The 16616-nt window shown below is 43.8% G+C and overlaps 1 protein-coding gene across 1 annotated transcript in view; it reads right to left on the bottom strand.

Moving 5' to 3' along the window:
• Nucleotides 1-905: 905 nt before the first annotated feature.
• Nucleotides 906-16616, bottom strand: part of DEPDC5 (DEP domain containing 5) — a 46372-nt gene continuing 30661 nt past the window's right edge. The window contains 11 exon segments of the mRNA XM_008948379.1: nucleotides 906-1693; nucleotides 2556-2638; nucleotides 3648-3708; nucleotides 4830-5001; nucleotides 5943-6112; nucleotides 10010-10234; nucleotides 10530-10638; nucleotides 11452-11584; nucleotides 12426-12503; nucleotides 13276-13427; nucleotides 15013-15075. Coding sequence (XP_008946627.1) covers nucleotides 1398-1693; nucleotides 2556-2638; nucleotides 3648-3708; nucleotides 4830-5001; nucleotides 5943-6112; nucleotides 10010-10234; nucleotides 10530-10638; nucleotides 11452-11584; nucleotides 12426-12503; nucleotides 13276-13427; nucleotides 15013-15075 — 1542 coding nt within the window. The 3' untranslated portion in view covers nucleotides 906-1397.

Here is a 16616-nt window from a genome sequence, read left to right as displayed (position 1 = left end):
CGGCGCTGTCCCGCTCGTCCTGCTGCCGGCCGGCACCTCACTCCGGCCCTCAGGCTCGGGCAGGGACGGGGCTGCCCCTGCCCCCCGCCAGCTGCTTTAACAACGCCACTGCCGCCTGCACAGCTACTTTCATCGTAAAATCGTGCGGAATTGATGGCAGCAGGCTGCTGTCATAATAGGGAGTATTTTTTTTAGGCTGTTAATGGGGATCTGGCAGGCACTGGTAATTTTGCCACAACCAGATGAATGGAATGAAGAGGGATGCTGCTCACATCTTTTCTCTCTGGCCTCAGTTTAGGGGATGAAACTGAAGCAGCTCGTTTCCTTGAAGCAGGTGTGGACACCACTGTGACAGCATCAGCCCTCTGCTGACTTCAGCCCAGTGAGGCCATGTAACAGCAGGCACGGCCTGGCAGCAGGAGCCCACAGCCCCCACACACAGCACTGCCCAGCACGGGCCAGGAACCGGCACTTAAATAATTAGCTCATGCCAAGTGCCATGCACCACATGTGAGATTTCTCTGCAAAGACAAAGCCTACATACTTGAGTGTAGAGATCTTCTGTGTGCAGACATGTCCTAAAAATCTGCCCAGAATCCTCCTTGTTCATCCAGTCAGCAGCATCTTGTGTTCTGTTGCACTTGAGTTTTCTTTAGCCATGGGTGCTGGCCTTCCAGGACAGCAACTGGCTTCTTGCTCCTGCTGCATGACACTGTTCTAGATCCAGAGCTGGAGACAGAAAGTCCTGAATACTTAAAGAACAAAGGCCCACCACTAAACCTTGAGCATTTCATTATCATGCTGGACATAAGAAGCAATATTGCCTTTTGGCAATTATTCTTTACTCCAATTCTGTATTGCTGTCTGGATATACAACAAAAATCAGGTGACTTAGTTTTCTGCGTTTTTACTTATTTACACATATGAAATTTAATGAGTGTCTCTCACATTTTATCTTACATATTCACAGAACCAGGCACACCTTAAAGGGGAAAGAGGCAGGCTGCTGTCAGGCACACCAGCTGCAAACAGCGCCAATCATTTCCAAGGACCATAACCTGCCGCCATCACACTCTGTGTGGAATCTAGCCGCCCTTGAAAACCATTTGCACTCCCCCTCCTTTACCTCTGCTCTAACTGAAGTTTGGGCAAGCAAGGACTGCAGCTACCTGAAACCAAGCTGAGATCACATGATAGGTACTGGCAAGCCAAGAGATCAGATTCTTTTTTCCAAGGGCTTAATCAAATTCCGTTGAATATCAACAGCAGTATTGATCTGGTCCTCTTGGAGCCTAAAGATCAATCCAATAGAGACTCTTCTCCAATCATTCTTCACCTCTACTTCCTTGCCACAAGGTAAAGCTTCTAGCTGTCTCCCTAAGAGATACAACCCTACTTCATGGAGCACTGGCATGCATCTTATCTAGACAATCAGTCCAGAAGGAAACCAGCCGGCTATCTTTGTTCCAGCAGAAGTCTGTGAAGTCCTTCAGCAGCCGATCAGCAAACTTCTCGTCCCCGGTGGCACTGGAGCGCCACGTTTTCGTCAGCATGGTGTTGTAGGCCCAGTTGTAGCCGATGCGCTCTTCACAGAACATGTTCTGGTTGGTGGAGCTGGTGGAGTTGCGCCGGCGCCGCTGCTGCCCACACGAAAATTTCCGCTTGGAATATGGCAGCTGCAAAAACACTGTCCCTGGAAGAAACAGAAAGGACTTTAGTCTTAGGCAGACCTAAGGCCCATCTGAAATGGAAACTGGACTGAGTTTCATTCGCCTTTTAGTAAAGTCAAATGGAAAAGACTTCTCCTTCTTTGCTTTCACATGCTACTTCTTCCTGCAATTCACAACACAGAGAGCATACACTTAGTCTTGCCTTTCTCCTGGTAGAAGGGAAGAAGCAAATACGCAGGGTCAAATCCATCTTTCTAACCCTGCATCAATTTCCATTCTCTCCTGCAGTTTTCAAAAAACCCTCTTCCTGTCATTGTCTTCATGCCTCAGCAACCCCTCTGAACATCCTAAGTTATTTCACTGTAATACGCCATGTGTGGAGCTTAGTTAGAAGTGCTGACAAATCACCAACATCTATGATGAATAATAACGAGAGCAAGTGGATCCTAAATGCTTTGTCTATCTCCTACACAGTGGGCATGAGTTGAGGTGCACCTACAATTGACCTTAAGTGTGAGAACAGAGCACTGACTTGTCCCAACAGCTTTCCCTCCTAGCTTCTAGATACACATTTATTTACGCTGCACTTGGAATAAGCTCTGCCTTACATTTTTATTAATTTCTCCATCACCTGAAAAGAAAATTTTCAGAGACACTATACAGCAAGATTTCAAACCAATGCCATTGATCAGCAGCAACACTTTGTGCTTTCATAATGCCTTCTCCAGTGTTCTGATTTGTGTTGGCTGATACACCAACTTGTCACCTGACTAGGGATATAATAAGGATCAACATCACTGACACTAAACACAAACTGCATGTAAAATTGTTCTTTCATTTATAATAGTCTCCTCCTTGCCTTAATGCCTGCCAAATATTACGCACCTGTGACGTGGATATACTGGGGCTTGTTCTCAGCTGGGAAGTTGAACGCAGAGGCCGAGTATTTATCTTGCACAAATCCAAATCTGGAGAAAAAAACCAAAGGAATTTAAAAAAAAAAAAAAAAAAAGAAAAGAAAAGAAAAGGAGCCATGCCAGCTAGGATTCCTCCAGCCCAAGGCAGGGACACTGGGGAAAACCTTCCACTATCACAAATGCTACCTGCTGAAAGCTGGTAACTCCACAATGATCGTTGCCCTAACTTGTGCTGGAAATAAGACCACCAGTAGCTCTCCTTGGGAGGGCACTGAGCAGTCTGACAAAATGGGGCAGCTGCACACAACAGGGGGAAGAGTGATAGTTAATAGCCAGTAGAGACATTCTTTGGGTATGTTTCAAGCTGTAACAACATTTTTTTTCCACGCTGGCAATATTCCACACAGAACTTCAAACAGCTCACCTGACAGCTCTTCACTGCTTGTAGAATCCTTATTCCTCTCCTGCTTTCTAAGCTAATGAAAGATTATTTCCCAGCTAAAGTCCATTATACAAAAGGCAATCTCTGTCATGAAAAAGACCTTGTCAGCAACCCCATGAAACAAATGGGCAGCTCAAGCACAGAAAGGGGTATGGCTAGCTAGTCAAAGTTCCAACAATTCCTTCTTGAACCAGGCCCAACCTTCCATGTAGAGCTCACGTCTCAGTCTCTTGCCTATTGTCAATCCTTGGTTGTCACCCGGTTCAAGACTGTGTTAAGTATGTGTGAAGAAAGTAACTGTTCTTTCTCAGAAATTATTCTATTTACAGTTTTATCTGCTTCTTGGAATACCAGGGCACCTTCCAAAGGCAATGCCCTCCCCAAAACAATAGTAGGGTTTGCTAACAAGTGACAAACTGAAATACTATCTACCTGCCCCTTGCACCCACAGAACCACCTCTAGGCACCCTAGTTACGTTAGTCTAATAACCTGCAAGCAGACTTCAGAGAGGCAGATGGCAAGGAACCCACACGACTTGGGAGTGACTTCAGCAGAGGCCTTCACGCACTGCTATCCAGGGAGACCTGAGCCTTCCAGTCATGCTGTTCTGTACATACCTGTGTGCTATTGCCTCCTGGAGGAGATGCATGCGGTCCCAGTACGTTTCTGGTTCGAAGCCTGAAGCAAAAGGTAACGATTACCTGGGAGAGCCATTTCATTTTTTTTCTTTCTCAAGACTTCAGTTTTACTCATAAGACCTCTGTGCACTTTGTTTTTTCTAGCAATTTCTTTTTGCCACATTTTTTTTTCTCTTAGCTGTCCCTTGAATACTGTCTTATTAGAGAGGTGTCTTTTGTACTCCAGTAGCAGATTTATCTCCGAATTTGCATCTCTTGAGATGGAGAGGAACATAATGGGGTGCGTGGGAGGGGGCAAGGAAGGAGGGCAGGATGCTGTGTATCATCACCAAGTGCTCTGAAAATATTCAGTTCAAAGTCAGCAGGGCTATGGTGACCTCACAGCATATGGATTTGTCACTGATTGTTTTACATTTACATCTGGACATTGGGTCAAGGGTAAATGAAAATCAAGAACTGTCATCTTTACTATTTTAAAACAGAGCCTTTTGCTAATTGTCCCTTCTCATGATACAGTTTTGCCTTTTTTTTTTTTTGCATGGGGAGAGTTCTCTGATCTTTGAGCTTCCACCTGAGACTCACCACAACAGTGGCACTCAAAAGGGCAAGGTCGCACTGCAGAAAAGGAGACTGCAGTTTCTAGCTCTTAATCGCATGTGCAAACACTCTTACCGTGAATGTAACCATGGCAACAACAGAAAAAGAGCACCATGGCAACAACAGAAAAAGAGCACAGCAGTCGTGAAAGCCTAATCTCACTGAGGGGGAGAATAAACAAATGCAGGATACAAACGCAGAGCAGCTGTGGACAGGCTCTACCAGCAAAACAAACTCTTGCCATGTAACATCACGTCCAACAGAACAGCTACTTCATCTAGGCTGCATAAGGGTATGCAATATTATGGCAACAAAGATCACCGGGGAGACCACCTTCCCTGTGCCTTGGTACTTCTTGCTGCCAACTTCATCCATGCTGATGAGCCTGCCAGCACAGCCTCCCTGAGCACCACCTTGCTGTGGGTGGCTGCTGAAGTGTGAAAAAAGGCCCATCGCCCAGCTAATGCATGTCTGGGAAATGAGGTTCCTCATGTCAGCTATATGCCAGAAGGGACCTGCTTGCAGACAAGTACGCCGAGGGGTAAACCAAAGAACCTTACTTACCCTCAAACAAATGCTCACTACCTTCCTTCAGCAAGCAGCTAACATTGAGTGGGATGAACAACTGAGCTCGAAGTGGGTCTCCATACAAGTAACTGGGTAAAGCAAACGGGCCTTCCAAGACTGGAACTAGCAAGAAACCACAGGATGTGGCTTTCCGATGCCAGCCCTGAACCTGAGAAAAGATTCACACAATGAATCATGCGACAGATGTCAAACTGAAGAAGGGCACTTATGTGCACAGGAGCAACTCACTCCCTGAGAATAGATCAGACTTGCTCGGCTCTCCACAGGCAAAGCAAAGCGTCCTTGTAAGCAAAGCAGGGCACGCAGAAGACACCAGGCTTTCCTTTTTGAGGTGCCACATCCATCAGAAAGCACTTTAAAATAGGACATTTTTCAGGAACTGATTCAGCCTACTTATCATCGGTGGCTAAGCACTGCTGCTTTACCGGAAGAGTGCAATAGATTTTAAATAAAAGCAAAACCAATCACCTAGTGCTAGCTGGCTGGGTGGGGTAAAACCTGGCGTTGAACTTGAGTTTACAGAAGCTCTAAAAGGCAAAATGGATCAAAAAAAAAAAATTCTAAAAATTACAAAGTGACACAAACCACTCACATTTTCAATTAAAAACGTTTTCAGCAAGTTAAAGAAAAAAAACACTAAAAAGCATGGCTGAACAGGAAGAACACATTGCCTGGGAAAGCCCTGAAATGAAAAGCAATCCCACTGAGATTTCAAGTTTTCAGGTCTGGGGATAGAAGGAATGCAATGTGAAATAGATTCTTTTTCAAAGATCCAGCTCAGGGCTTAGGAATTGCCTAAAGGGGACTTAAATTTATCACCTTGACCTGTACTTATCTCTGCATACTGTACATGAAAGCCACTAAATGCAGGACACTATCCTGCAGACAGAATGACTATAGATAGCATGATAAATGATGACCAGATGTGGCAATGCTAAAAACCACCAGTAAAATTACTTAGAGAAATAAGGGCAGATCCAGCCCACTGTCTGTGTCCTAATACTTCCCATAACAATGTCAGCAGTGGTCTAAGGGATACAGAGGCCAGACGTGCATTGCAGTGGCCACCCACAACACAAGGACTCTTACCATCTCAAAAAGAACAGCTGCAGTCACTGCCATCCAGTGTAGCTTGATTTCAAAGGCGGCATTGAGGGAGAAATTGCCATGGTAATAACAACTGCACCACTCCAGCCGGTCCGTGCGGTTATTCACATCCACGTCCAGTGTCACCGTCCGTTGCTCAGGCACTGTAGCAGCTACGCAGCCAAGGGACAGGGGTATATTTAAAACATGCATTAAAGAGAGGGTGGGGGACAGGATGAAGAGAACTGAAGAAACAAGACAAGCTCTTTGAAATTAATTTGTCCTCCCACTCCTCCCCAAATATTTTTGGGCTAGCAGAATAGACCCAGAATGCTGCTCATCCAAATCACAAGACAAAAAACCTGAAGTATTACTCATATCAGGGGTCTATGCCACAGAATTACCTTCCCAAGCTGTCAAAAGGCATTTCAGCTGCAACAGAGGCAGAACAAAGAGCCAAGCAGCTAATCAATAAGTGACTGGTGCATAATTAAATATGGCTAGACAAAATCAGCTCCTTCATACCCAGGGCATTTTGAATTTGTTTTAGTATTCCTATATGCCCCCACCAGAAACCACAACAGGGTGCAGTTACACAGGACAGGAGCATTCCAGGACTTTCCACAGCTAGAGGAGATGAGAAGTTAAACTTCTTGTTTCTTTAACTCCATATCAATATCCCACATTACCGCATTGCTAAAACTGCATATTCAACACTTCTTGTAAAAGCCTGAAAAGCCAGCCAAGATGCCTGCAGCAATACCTTCTATTGCCTTGCAGTAAGTGCTGGGATAGTGCCCAAGATCCAGTTCCCTTTGTGCCCTCCACCCCAGCATCCCAGTGAAAGAAAATCCCAGCTATCAGGCAAGAGAGCAAGAGAAGCACAGAAAGTGGGAGTGGCCTGGCTAGTGTCATACAGCAGACTGCAAGGCCAGGGGTAGAACCCAGATCTCCTGACTGAGACCAAAGTCCTGCTATGAACCACATTGTTACTTCCATCTTTTCTACAGGCAAAAACATAATTTTACATTTCTAGAATGTTAAAAATGGACACAAAACCATGTGCTGCAATACTACCACTGAAAAACCTTTGCCTGTTATTGCATGCGTGAGGGAATGGATGTTGTTATTGTTTAAGCAGATGTGCACCTTTTTATATGGTCAGCTTTTAAATGACCTTATAATTCAATAGTTTAATGGCATGTTAAAAAAAATAGTTGAAGTTCTTCCTTGTAGTGGATGGAATTTTCCCACCTTCACTTCTACTTCAAGTTAGCTGGAGGCAGTTTTCAAGGCTATAAGAAAATCCTTTATATTGCTATTACTGCAGCAGCTTAGAAACAGAAAAAAAAAAAAAAAAAAGAAAAAGAAAAAACCCTACAGAAATGGAAGAACATCACCCAGTTTTGTAAATAAGATCCATTTTTGTCTTTAAGAAATGCATCATCTGCAATTTCTGAGTTGGTTATTGTCATACAGACCAACATCCTACGATTTTCTTTTCCTTGCTCCTTTTCAGGGGAATATCACTGTGAATGCAAATGCTTGTGGTTAGGTGGTTACGGTGCCAGTTTGGTAACAAAGCATGTTGGAAAACATCCCAAAAGCTGTGAAGTGAAAGCTGCTCAGTCAGGTAGATGTTGGCCATTAGCTACGAGGTCAGTGATAACACCGCAGACCAGCGTGCCCAAACTAGCACGCTGTGAAGAATGAGCTCCCTGCTCCCTTAGACTGTTCCTTCTTCCAGATATTGCAGACTCCCCATTAGGGCTGGAGCTTCTCTCCACCTTGTCTGCAGCTGTAATTCACGGGCAAAGCAACAGAACACAATCCAGCCAGGTGAGCTGATCAAAAGTACCTTAAAAATGAGGAGGAATATCCATGTTTCTGAATTCAGAAGCTTCAGATTAAAAGCAACTTGTTTTTAATAAAATAAACTCCGGCTTCCATAGATCTAATTTTAAGAGGACTCACCTGCTTCCCAATTGTCTTGTACCACTGAGTATTTAACTAATGATTTATTGAGTAAATCGGAGAGGAGCAGGCAGGTTATTCTCCAGTCACAGACCACTACAAACATGACTACAATTGCTAGTGCATGCACTGCTATAAATCAAAAGGGACGAGATTAGGTATCTCACAGGTCAGGCTTCCACTGGGAAGGGAAAGGGAACAATCACTGGGCAAGTGATAGGGGAACTGGGAGGGATAAAGATTTTAGAGTTACATGGAGCTTGTTCCAGAGCTCCCAATGCTTGCATGCAATTTTATGTCACAGCCTGACATTCAGGGAAGGTGGGGAGGGGAAGAAATAAAGACCACAACCAAATCAAAGCCAAGAGAGGAACAAATGAAGTCACGTGGACCAGAGGTCATCTGGGTTTAGTAAAGCTCTTTGCCTCAGATGAACTGGTGAAGGTTGTTTTTGAATACAGTTTAGAAGAGGGACAGCATAGAAACATCAATTAAACCAGTCTGTTTGTAAGAAAAATGTTCCACACTGGATTTTTCTCCAAGAAGCTATTGTTCCTGGAAAAACTAGACTTCATGTGACTAATCTGGAGGTACTTTTTATCCATCTAAGGACTGCAAATAAGTTAAATAGCAGAATGGACATAATTCTAACTGCAGTAGAAAAAGGAGGGCTACACAGGTGTGTCACCACAGCACATGCTGAGGGAATACACTTTCCTGGCTGGCATTAAAGAAAAGCTAAGAGGGGCACTAAAGCACCATTCTCTCTTTGCCCTCTCTTCCATATGCAATCTTCCTCTGTCTTCTCATCTCACAAGAGGACAGACATTGAAAAGTAAAGTCATCTTCTCAGGCTAAATAGCGAGTAAGAGATCAAAGCAGGAACAGGATCTGGCCAAGCGTCTCCAGCATTCACAATACTCTCATGCCAGCCTATGTTCAGGCTTCAGCTCTGACCAATCATTGAGCTAATGAGGTTGGACACTAGCCAAGACAACAGATTTGTCGTGTGACAGGGAAAAATACCCTGTGTAGTTTGGCTCTAGGGAATTAACCATTAGTTCAGACTTGCTATCCTTGACACTTTCCCATTTCTGATGCTGTTCCTCTTCAAATAAGGTTTTCAGAAATACACAAGGATTACTGTAACTTCAGATTTAAGAGATACTACACCAGCAGCAAGTCACTTCTCTTCAGAAGGTCAAATATACAAAACAGGAGAAGAGCAGAATTTTCTTTTTATCTTTAACTGATAGGCCTTTAAAAGATGCATCTAAATAAATCTGAAGTTATAGTTCCATAGCAATGATTTTTCTTTTAATTTTAAACAGGGAAAGAACAACAAAAGCAAGTGACTCAGGCTGGCCTAGAAATGCAACAAAAAAGCTGACAAAGTGACACAGTCAGTCATGCAGCCAGTATGTTTCACAGGCTGCTAGTGGCAGTCAGTGTTATACTTCACGCATTACAGAACTTTAGGTATTACAATGATATCTTGCCCTGCAGCAAGATCTTCCATATGCAAATCCTCCTGCTTCCACACTGCAGGGATCATTTGTAGCTGGGTTTGCCAGACTTTAATATAAGGAGTCCGGCTGTACGTTCAGATTAGCTGAGAAGCCTCCAGCACATCACAGATAACTTCTAACCGATCTGGATCTCACTGTGGCTTTTGCCTTTAAGAAGCAATAAGGCATGTCATTTTAAACACTGGTTGCTCTGCTACTTCTCACAGCCTATCGCTCTGTGCTTATCATGGACTGTGAAGAGTCTCTCTGGATCTGCAAGGAGATAAAGTCAGTGTTTTCCTCTCTGAATTCTAGAGGACGGCATGGGAGGAGGTTCAGGAACAAGGAATATTTGAAGAATAGTTTTTCCTATATTCGAATACTCGGAAGCAAAAGTTGCCTGCTCAGCCAGTGAAACACACCTCCAGCGTATCAGAACAAATCTACCTGCAAGACACATGTAAGGCCAGCATGAAATTTGCAGCTCTATTGCTGGTCCACGTGAGATCATACCCTTGGCTGGCTGCTCTTCCCCTTTCAAACCATCCCCTTGAACTTCCCCAGCTGTCACCTGTGCTGTGCATCTACCTAAGAGTGCAGCTGCCTGGCTCCGTCCTCCGAAACTGCGGCTAAAGGAACTGTGCCTACTTGCATAGGAGGCTGGGCGGCTGGGCAGCCAGGGCAGGAAGAACGCTGGGATTTCCGAGTGCAGGAGCTCTTCTGCCACAAACGCCACCTCAAACCATTTCCTCTGGAAGGCAGAGAAGTCATCCATGGCAGACGTGTGCCACATGGCAGGCTGCTGCATGCCCACTGAAAAAAAACAGAAAAGGCAATGAGAAGGACGGGTCACAGTTAGAAACAAGTGTTCAAGATCAGAAAGAGATGTAGTTCTTTCTAAAAAACAGGAAGGAAAAAAAATTAAGTTACGTTGTCTGCAATGCCTTTCTTTTTTTAACCAAAAAGGCTGAATTTCTTTGACTCTCTTTAGAGCAGTGTTCTTGGTTGCTCCCAAAACGCATTTCTGGTGCAGCACCCCATGAGAATCAAGTACAGCTAGTGATTACGCAAGGGGACAATGAGGAAAGTCTTGTAACACAATGCTGACCTCGGTCTGGTTCTTTGTCCACAACAATCTTGTAAAAATAAAAGCCATAAATAAAGGTTCGTAAAGCTTCTCCAGATGCATGGACAATAAGCTGCTCTTCTAGCATTTTCTGAACAAAAGAAGAGAACAGAGCAAACACGATAAAAAAGAAGTCATGCTGCCAATTACAAGAAAGGTTGCTAGAGAACATTAGGAAATAATTTTTTTTGGTGACATGTTTTTGTCCAGATATGTGCCTAATAACAATATCAGCAACATTATCTCTTGATATTCAGTAAGTCCTTATCTCCCTGATAAATTGCATTTGACCTTTCCACAGATGTCTGCCTTCCTCCCTTACCCTGGTCTGGTTATATAGATGGATTTATAGGAAGGTAAGGGCTTGGAAGCATTCTAGGTTCTCTGTTAATTGATATGGGATCTCAGCAGAGGGACGAACTCCAACGTTCTGCCCTGACACAGTTTGCTAGGGAAGAAAACAATTCATGAACACAAGCAGTATATTTTGGCTAGTGTATGCTTCAGCATCCATGGCAGAGGTCAGATGCTGGTTTTACTACAACTTCATTAGCTAATTGCAAGAAGAACACCCAAAACTAAAACCAAAACCAAATCACACTGTAGTGCCTCATAAGTCTAACACAATGGTGAGTTCAAGGTAGCTGCTAGCTAATTAGAGGTTATACACACAACTATCATCACTTATAATTGCAAAAAATATACGTTACTACTGAAAAATGTTACTGTTTTGTGATAGGGAAGTAAAAAAAATGTCATCATTACCCCATATTCCATTGAATAGTGTTTTCAACACCTATCAGTAAAAGGATTTTAACAGGAAACAAATTATTGCCATGCTTTCCTCTACAGTTCTACTTTCTTCACAGAGTGAGGGATTTCTGGCCCTCAGTAGTTCTCTTACCTGCATTATGTCAATGGCCATGGCCTGGGTTTGCACACCTTCCACGTTATTCACCAGCCAGTGCACAACTTCTGCACTGATGAAGCAGTACGGAGAGAGGCCCTTCTGTTCAGAGAGCAGCTGGACCCCTGTGCTGAACCACAGCAAGTCACACATGTTAACACAGACTGAATCCAAGTTACAAAGTTTTAAGTTACAAAGACAAAAGTCACTGCCAGGAAAAAAAAAAAAAAGGGGGGATAAAGGTACAGGACATGAAATGCACAGTGCCCCCAGAGTGACCTATAATTAACTTCTGATAAGATGAAGAGCTGACACTGAGAGTATTTCAGTGTCTTACTGAGAATTCTTGCTTTGACAAGATTCTGGGATTCTGATTCTTGAAGTCTCTGCAGCAATACTCGTACTGTGGGAGGTGATAAATTAGAGTTGTGCAGTGAATAGGAGTCTGGACAAGAGTGGGGCCGAAGCGAGAGCACGGCAGAACTTGTGACTGGCCAACCCTAGGACAGGCCAACGTGCTGACACGAGCCCTGGGACAGGCCAACGTGCTGACGTGATAATGAAGCAGAGCAGAGAACTTGCTCTGTGTGGTCTGTATGTGATTCTGCCATTCGAGGAGAGTGAGGAACCAATGAAGAGTTACCATGACCTTCACAGAAGTCCAGAGGACCAATTAAGATATGCCACGACTTGCTTGTAAAAAGTATATAAATCACGTGTGTGTAAAAAATTAAGTCTCAGTTTTAGTCTTGGCTTCACTCATGCACTGGGTCCATGCAATCGGTTGCCACACTCGTACTTCAATTTCTATAAAATTCCTTGTTGGAGAGGTTGGAATTGAATAAAAATAAAAAGGAAGCTTAAAATTCTTTCACAACTGACATGGGGCTCTTCAAGGAGCGACTCCAGGCCTCATGCCCTGTTACAAAACATCTACAGAGATGTTAAGCAGAATTATATTGAACACTTACGTGGGGTGTTTCATGGCTTCGAGAATCTCTATCAAGGTGGAGGAGGAAGTCAGAGTACTTGCTGAACACTGCTGAGAGCTGGGAAGTAAACAGAAACATGCTTAAAAATAAAGGAAGCTGCCAGATTTGTCCAAATATGTACTTTTAAGAAAAACACTCTCTCTTCTCTTCCCAGCAATGGTTTTGCCATATTTATTTCCTTTTTCATCTTAAAAAGGACAACTAAAAGCATCAGTCCTGTATTTTCCCCCTGAGGTTGTTGGGTCATTGCTCTATTGACCCCATGCACACTATATTACATGCAGCCCTACTCAGGCACAACTGAGAGCAAACATTTTGAGGTTGGCCTTTTTTTACCGTAATATACAACTGCAGGAAACAGGTGCTAATATAGTTTATTTTTAATATTGCTTCTTCCCTAGTGTCACGCCTCTAGGTTAGAGCCTCTTGGATTTCAACAACCTACTCGATCCAATCAGACCTGGAGGGGCTCCCTTTGCTGAACCAGACAAAACAGATGTCAACTGGAAGCCTGGTTTTCTGCTAACAGATTTCAGAAATGGAATTTCTTCATTCCTCACTTCTTGAAGAATGAAGCTGTTTTTGTGGGTGGGGAAATCAGGCCTTGTGTTCATTTAATTCTGGAAAACTGGGTTGAAAGGCTTATTTTACTATCACTCTTTCTGCATGTGGAAAAGCTGCAGTAAGGTCTTGTGACAAGTGCCTTCTAGTGCTGACAGACACGGCAGATCTTGTTCTCAGGTTCCTGTTTAAGGGCCCATTTTTCAACACCAGAAAGGGGACTGTAACTGAGCAGAACTGCAGTATAGCCCTGCTGTGCTTTTCTTACCTGCCCTCTGCAGCACCAGCTGTGCTATATCCTTGGTCTGAGACATTCTGGGAGTTTCCCAAGGTCTGCGTGTTCCCCCTATCAGGTAATTGCCCTGTGTTGATCAACGTGTTGCCATCCGAAGTTGCAGGAACTGATTGATCTATAGACACCTGCAAGGCGTAAACAGCAATATCTGTATAAAATTTATGATGTAACCCATTGCCTGTTTTCTCCCCTTTTCCACATAATCTGTACCTGAGGTCAAGTTAGTAGTCAACAAGCAATACTATAAAGCAAGCACAAACATACACAGAAAGGATGAACACACTCTTACTTTTGTCACCTCTACAGAGCTACTGACAAACACAAAATTCAGACCCCAGTCAAGATAAGGATCACCAACCCAGCAACAACTGTGTCGAGAGATCTACTGGCAAACCAGCCACACCAGTCCCAATCTGACATCAATTTGAGTGAATAACTGTGATTATAAAGATGCAATGGAGAGAATAGGAAAATTAACCACCACAGGAAAGTAGTAAGCAGCTAGAAAAAAATAGTTTCAGCTCTTAACTCTCAGACTAAAATATGCAAATGTATCACACAGAATTCAAGTTTCATAATGCACAAAATCAGCTCACCCTCCTTGCTTTCTTAGGGTAGTATCAGGAGGCTGCTTGGCACCCACCCACACCTTTGTCACCAAGACAACAAGAACACTTTCCTCCTGCAGGAACACTTGCACAATTTCAACGGTAGACTGAAGAGTTCACCAAATTAACATAAAATCGTTTCAGAAAGAACATGAATGCTGAAAGATTCGGCAAAGTACAGGCTGTAATGGCCATCTGTCAGTAACACGTATGGTTTAGGAAAGGCATATTATATAAAGGCTAGAGGGGTGGGGGAGAGGAATGCGAACAGCAGAGTAGCTCAGTAACTCAAGCTGGTGTAAATACGAGGGCTGATCTGCTGCAATGAATCCACAGCACACACACAGAGCTGAAAATCACAAAGCTGGGAGCTTGACTTAGGTCTGATAGCCAGACCAGTGTCCTTTATTTACGCCATTTCTAACATCTCCCAAAGATCTCACTCTGCAGTGACAGATGTTCCTTTTTGGGCAGCCAAAAACCAATAGATGCTCCCACATGGAATCTGCAGTCCCCACAGCTCCCTCCTCAGAGCTCTCTTCATCCAGCAGCATCTTCTATGGACACACTGTGTTATTGCTGACTCCTAACTAGCACTAAGTGTACAAACAACTTCTGTCACGATGACTCTTTTAAACCAAGGTGATACTAATATTTTCAACCCTTAGCTGTTTAAGAATTCAAGGACACAATTTGACTTGGTTCACCCAGAGCCACATGTCAGTCAAATACCACAGAAGAAATTAAGCCAAGAACAAGATGAGTAAGCTGTTGCCATTTTGTTGCAAGGAAAGATGGAGAGCGAGTACTTTCTGACACACAAAAAGAGAAGCTGCAGTGGCTGACAAGACAGTACTGCAAAGGACAGTACAGCAGGGCACAGGAGCATCCAAAGCACATCACAAACACCGAATGGTGGAAGGAAACAGCCACATCCACCATCACCACCACCAGGCACTTTGTCCTGCTAATGCTGCACATCTCCCTCTCAATGCACACATCTGGAAACTAACATGCCCCATGTGGGGAGCTCAGGACAACAAATGCTCTCCATCACCTCAGCCCAAAAGCCAGAGATGATGAGATGCCATTCAAAACTAACCTGTGAGTAGCAGGTTGAAGCTGTACGTGGGCTGCGAACAAAATCCATAAAGAAGGCCCCATCCTGAAGGCATCAGAGGAAGTAGGCCCATTAATGGCAACAGCAACAGGAACAAGGAGTTGAAGAAAAGCAAATACAAGGTTGTGCAAGTATGAAATGACCACAGAGAGAAAGTATGAGGAGAATGCAAATCCCAAACAGACCCAGAGTGTCAGATGCAGCAGAAGGCAGAGCATACAGAGTTACTCTACCATGTACCTTCTCTCTCTCTAACAAGACATGGCTTTTCCTTAGCAAAGATGTTTTTCCAAAGCTTTGAAAACGACACTGATCAAAAGCCAATTGAAACTACAGCCTTCCCTCCACACTTCACAGGAGAAGGACTTTAGCTCTAAAGTATGTGGGTTTCCAGCCCAAACGTAGAGCTGAACATTGATACAGAAACCTGTAGAGCTGCATGTGTAATGGCAAATATCTAAAGAAGAACAGCTTTATTTTCTAGTCTGTCAGTCACTCCAGTGATAAAGAGGGAGAGGCAAAGAAGCTCCTTCCAGGAAGCAGACTCTCCCTCTCAAATGCAGGTCTAGTATGGTGCAGAGGAAAAGGAAGAGGCATTCATCATAAAGATCTTTGCAACACTGCATTTAATGCTTCATGCAAAATTAAACAGACACTGCCTGTGCAATGTTCCTTGCCTGTTTGCAAACCCTGGATGAATTTATTCCAGGCTGCTCTTAAAAAGATGTGTCAAGCTTCTCTTATCATGTAAGACAATGCAGTGGAACTCAAAGGTTTTCATTTCCTATTTGAAATCCTTTATTCTGTTCCTTAGGCAAAACAGCTTGTCTAGCCTGCAGTGAGTATGATTCTTACCATGGTTCTGCACCTGTACAACATTTTCTGGAAAGAATCAGCACTAGGGTTACATGGCTGGCAATTCACACAGTGCAGAGCCAGCCACCCTGTGTGCACAAGGGCAAAGACTTCCCAAACAGGTAATGCATCAAGCTGACTCACTGCATCAAAATCATACTGTACTGCCCAGTAAGTGGCTGAAGTGACTTGTCAGTTCTACTCTGAAACAGAGTAAAGGTGGAGCCAGTGGCTCAGCTTTGTTTTGGAATAACTGCAGCACTGAATCACATCCTAGACAAGCACTTGCTCCTTTGGGTGCTGACAGAGCACACAGCTGTGACACTGTCAGTACTTTGGCTGCACATCTCCGGACAGCCAATATAGCCATGCTGGTGAGGCCTGAAGAAGTTGTGTTGTCCTGGAAACATGACCCACACACTTAGTGATGCTTCCAAGTGAGCACAAGGTTGCCTGATGAGGCTACCTGCCCACCGGCCTTTGCCAACGAGTGCAAGCCATTCATTTGGAGATCCCAATTGCTTCTCTCCCAGCACCTATGTGTAAATATATATGGGTCTGTTTACTACTGTCGTGTGAAAGGCTTTCAACTGCTAATGCACTCTTCCAGACTCTGCAGTTAGCCCTTCAGAAAGGCTTTTGAGTATAGTTACTTTTAAGACTATACAAGATCTGTATTTGCTTATTAGCTACTTTGTGTCCAACACCATTGCTAAGGAAGCCAATTGTGC

This window comes from Merops nubicus, unplaced genomic scaffold (genome assembly GCF_000691845.1).
Source record: "Merops nubicus isolate BGI_N331 unplaced genomic scaffold, ASM69184v1 scaffold42679, whole genome shotgun sequence".
In the NCBI taxonomy this organism is placed as follows: Eukaryota; Metazoa; Chordata; class Aves; order Coraciiformes; family Meropidae; genus Merops; species Merops nubicus.
This window is presented reverse-complemented; position numbering and strand designations above follow the sequence as displayed.